Source organism: Oryzias melastigma, linkage group LG13 (genome assembly GCF_002922805.2).
Source record: "Oryzias melastigma strain HK-1 linkage group LG13, ASM292280v2, whole genome shotgun sequence".
Lineage (NCBI taxonomy): Eukaryota > Metazoa > Chordata > Actinopteri > Beloniformes > Adrianichthyidae > Oryzias > Oryzias melastigma.
Genome location: NC_050524.1, coordinates 6,726,817 through 6,731,924, shown reverse-complemented (window position 1 = coordinate 6,731,924; position 5,108 = coordinate 6,726,817). Strand labels below are relative to the sequence as shown.

Below are 5,108 nucleotides of genomic sequence, written 5' to 3'. Positions count from 1 at the left end.
AAAAATGCCCTACATTTGTTTTACATAAACTGAGTTAGAATAGAACTTGCACATTTTTAACACACAAGGACGATGACTTTCTAATTTGCTCCTGATGCCGGCAGAGCAGTCTGATGGCATCAAAAAAGGCTTTGATCACTTTAAAATGCAACAAAGACTCTCTAATAACATCAAGACGTTCCATTGTTGAAATGCCTCTGGGAAGTGGTGTTAAGTATAAGATTAACTCAGAGGATTTGGGTGGTGAAACGGACACACAAATGTCAAATAAAGTTCAAGTGTATCTTTACTCTTAAAACCCTTTTGTTTACCTGGTATCTATTCTATTGTCCTGTCACTTGTTGTTTTGTTACGGTTTAGCGGATAACAAATGACTCTGTTAGGGGTTAACCATTTAAAACTACTTGAACTTTGTACTTGTATTTGGTTTGGAGCATGGAAAACTACACTGTCAAGGGTTATATGTCTAAAAGTTCTTCTAGTTAGGACAGCAAGTTTAAGGTTTGCAGCTTTTATGTTAAAATGATACCTTCAAATTAGGAGTTAAATATACTTGTTAAAGCTTGAACAAATCCTTTGTTAGAGTTAGGTGCATTAGAAAAAATTAGGTTTGAGAATAATTGGTATCTTTCCACAAAAACAACTTACCAATGTTCACCTCATCGTCTGTCTCTGCATCACCGATGCATTCAAACTGGAATTCTTGTAAAGACTGGGAGAACTTCTGGACGGCAGCAGAAAGACCTGGATGAATCAAGCAGGAGAAAGGCACATCGTCAATGAACCAAAAACATACAATAAATGGATAGAATTATGTGCTAGATTATCTAAAAGTAGTTTTAAGGGAACCCCACAGTCTACCACACACTAGGTTAGGGTAAACATTAACTTCCTATAATGCCTGATTCCATTTCATAGTTTCGATCTGAAACTACACTAATTTGGATGTAAAAGTTGTGCATTCAGCTCTGCATTTATCCCAGTATAAAAACTCTAAGGTATGCAGTGTTTGTTGAAGGCATGGGAATGCCAACATGTTTTTTTTTTCTCAACAAAAGGCTAGCAATGTTTAGACAGGAGGGAAATAGAGGCTTCTGTTTTGTTGTGAATTCTAAATAAGTGACCACGGCTGTTTTTATGCACAGGACCCAACGGCATAAATGGAACACAAGGCTTGGGAATGACAGTAAAGCAAAAATAAAAATTCACAAAGAGACAAAACATCATATAGCAGGGTGGCCAACAACATGCTGTCATGGTGCCCAAAGTAATCTTGGGCCAAAAATGGGAAGATTCCAAGCAGTACCAGCTGAAAACCATAAAAGCTATGTAACCTCACTGGAAAGGGAAAAAAATAACCTCATTTCTGCAGCATACATAAGCCCAGCAGATATGCAGTTGGAGTGTTTAAAGTAATGCAATTTGAACGCATTTTTAGCATTTTAACATTCTACATTAATATGTGTAACCCTTGTGCTATCCTAGGTATGTTTACATTAAAAGTGGGGTCATCTGGACCCACGAGACAGCGCAGGGAACTTTTTTTTTTTTTTTTTAAGGATTTTTTTAATTTCAGTGGTGTTTGTGGCAGACATAAAATCATGTCCACATTTGTCATGGGGGGGGTCACTCATCAATGTAATGATGGGTTCATTTGGACCCCATAAGATAACATGAGGTTTAATACAATATTTCTTTTTTTTTTTTTTCTTTTTTTTTAGCCATAACCCTATGGTCTCAGTAGACTGGGAATTTCAGGGTTGCTTACAATATGATGCAATTCCCAACACATGACTCACAATACAGATAGTATCATAACATGGCAAACATATCAATAATCAATAGTAATCTATAATATATCATTATTTTGTAAACAAATATTTACTTTATTAGCAAAACCTTTTTTTAGAACAATTTAAAACATATTAATTTAACATCCTTTATAAAATTTATAAAATAAAATTATCAATAAATACTAGCCTGTCTCTGGGAGAGATTACAAACCTCAGCACTGCAGAACTTCCTTCGGATGCAAAAAATTAATACAAGCGTCTTGAGTTGTCTGAGTTTTTGTGATGAACCAAAAGGGTCACATGACTGAAAAACAATATGCAAATATGTGAAACTGCGAATAAAGAAATGCTTGTATGCAGGAGAGCACTGTATTGTGGTATCATGAAGTGTGCACTTGTTATGTGTGGTTAAAACCTTAGTCATAACTGACCTTATAGCTGGATACAGGCTGTCTACTGGCTAAAAATTGACAAACAAGCACACAATTTTCACGTGAACAACATATATGAGGCACTTGTGCAATTCAAAGGATTTTGGGGGTTGAAAACATTTAAAAACTGGACAACACTCTAGCACCTACACTTCCGTTACTTTACCTTTGTGTATTGTATAAGATTTTGCTACAACATGTCAAGTGCAGCATGCCCATAGAAAAAGTTGTGCCTGAAAACTTTCACGCTAGAGGCTCGCTATGACCTTGCTATTTCATGCAGGCCACCTGCATAATCCGTACACATTTGCCCATTTTTCCAAGAGGACAAGATGGCAGCTGAAAATTATTTGCTGGAAATGAAAATTGCCAAACATCAACATCAATAACCGGAGGTGGAAATTTAATTTTGTCAGAGTTGACGCCACTTTTATTAAAACTTTTTAATGAATAAACAGTTTAGTGCTCAGGATGTGCTTAAAATGTGTCCAAAGAGGGTAAATGTTTTCTTAAAGAGTATTAAGAAAAGTGTTCAGATTAGTAAAACTGTTACGACTTTTACATTAGAGCTTTTGCTCCTAACTAGTGTTTACGTTTGACCGCAGTTAGCTTTAACCCTTTACGTGATCAACGCAAATCATCTTATTCTGTCGCAGAGAAAAGTGGCTCTGCGTTGGTATATAACACCGTACATTAGTGACATGTTGCATATTGGTGAAAATCCGCTTTAAAGTGCTGCTTATCAGTGCAAAACTGCTTTTCTCAGCAGATCAACTAATTCACGTTGACCGTGTTGCATTCGTCTTTTTTGATTGAAACGTGCGGGGCGCTGGGATGATGTTCCAGTTCTAGACTTCTTTCCGGCTAATTATATTCACCCGCCATCTAGTCTTCCGCCAGGTCCCTCTCCATTTTTCCCCAAAAGAAAGCTTGTATCTACTTACTACACTCCCAGCTAGAGTTAGATTTAAAGAAATAAAAATATGAATAAAATAGACTTCCTTTTCTTCTTCAATAGCTGTTACTCTACACAGCAAGGTATACACGCAACATTTTTGTCTTTTTAACCATAAGCTGCATTACTGATGCTTTGTTGTTTAATTGAATGTTTGGACAAATGTACCCATTCTACATTTTTCAATGGGTTTAAGATTGCAGTTTACCAATTTACCGGAAATTGCAGATCTTATAACAAGCAAGGGGTGTGTAAAATCTGAGCTGCAGAGATTTGCTTTTCTAGCAATAGAAGAGCTGCAAGGATACACACCAACTGTTTTAACTATGACCTAACGTCTGAACATCGGGGCACGCAGTCACCCAGAAGAAGTGAGCCAAGAATGAAAAAATGCAGTTATTGCTGCATTCCAGAACTGCAGGGAGACTCACACAAAACTTGAGGTGTGCTGTTTCAGGTAAGTTCTCAAGACATTCCTCCATTTTTCTTTCTTGAACTGTCTGTTTTGACAGTACTATTGAAGACAAATGTGGAATTCAGTTTTTTTATTTCACAGTGAAAATGCACCTGTGGATGGCTGCTTTGAGAGGGTTTCCAAAGGATGAAATAAAACTGATGCGTTTAGATTTAGTCTCCTAAGAAGCTGGGAGATAAATAGACATATGTACAGTAGAAATTAGGGTCTACCTCCCGCTTTGCCCAGTGAGAGTCCACCTGGTGATAATCAGTATAGTTCCTGGCCGTCTGAATACATTTCATAAGATAGAATAGATTTTGTTGTTTGTGATCAGTGAAGTCTAAATTTATGTTAGCATGACATTTTCTTCTGTCAAAAATAAAAAAAATAAACATTCAAAAATAACAGGCAGTATTTTTAAAATGGCACTTTCTTCTCAGAAAATCATTAATACAAAGTAACATGACTTATTTTTTTATTCATTTAGAATGAACTGATTTTGTATGGATGTCTACCTTGGGATAATGAAATTTTAAGATTGATTCCATTGGTGGAATATAACAAAAAAATGGACCAAAATGTCTCAATTTGGTTCCCAGCACCAACATGTGGATTTTGTGTGTTAATCTCTCCAACAGTTTCCTATTGTTCTGAGCGTATATTTGCTGATATGAATCTATTGACTTCGCCTTCAGGGGGGTTTGTACAATGCCAAAGGCAAACTCAAGCAGGCTATTAAAGCCCATAGAGATGGGATGTGCAAGTTTAACTAAGATGAATGTTTATGAACACATATATGTTTTAAAATGCAACATAATATTCAACTACTGGATTTTTTAATAGCAATAACAAAATTGATAAACATATAAAAGAACAAGTTGTACTCAACAAATTTTGAATAAAAACAATGGTTGCATTTTTCCAAAAGTCTAAATCTTTTGACTTCTACATTGAAGGCCTTAAAGTCTTTCTAAAATTAATTACTTTTAAAGTATTATTTTTTATAATACTATATGCATAAATCACGCAATTGTAGAGCTAATCTGACTCCACAAAGATCTGATACAAGCTTTACTGAACAAGTTCTGCAGCAAAGCCCGACCTCTGCCCCCGTCCTGCTGCTGGAGCCACAGGCAGCTGGACTTGAAAGCAGCACAGTTGCTTTTCACTTCTCTTGTAATGGATATTATGTACACAGTTTAGCACCTTTGACTTATCAGCAATGAGTCACAAATGCCCATGAGCAACGGCACATTGTTTGTGCTGATGATTGTTAAGCAGCCACTTAAGAATTGGAGGAGCTTTTACAGTCTAGCGTTCTATGAGAGAAACACAGAACCAAGTTATCACTGCCTGCACACAGCTTACTTTAAAACAACATACAGATTTTGGAACCAGGAATAAAACGGAAAACCATGCAGGCATAATCTTTGTTGATAATAACCAGGCTTTAGCTGTTTTGACTCAATAAA

At 36.2% G+C, this 5,108-nt stretch overlaps 1 protein-coding gene across 4 annotated transcripts in view; it reads right to left on the bottom strand.

Annotated features, from left to right (window-relative positions):
* LOC112149074 (rho GTPase-activating protein 42) overlaps positions 1 to 5,108 on the bottom strand; it is a 110,993-nt gene that overhangs the window by 71,680 nt on the left and 34,205 nt on the right. For all 4 annotated transcript variants that reach the window (XM_024276527.2, XM_024276526.2, XM_024276528.2 and 1 more), the window contains exon 2: positions 649 to 744. In XM_024276527.2, the coding sequence (XP_024132295.1) occupies positions 649 to 744 (96 nt within the window). The remainder of the gene's footprint in view (positions 1 to 648; positions 745 to 5,108) is intronic.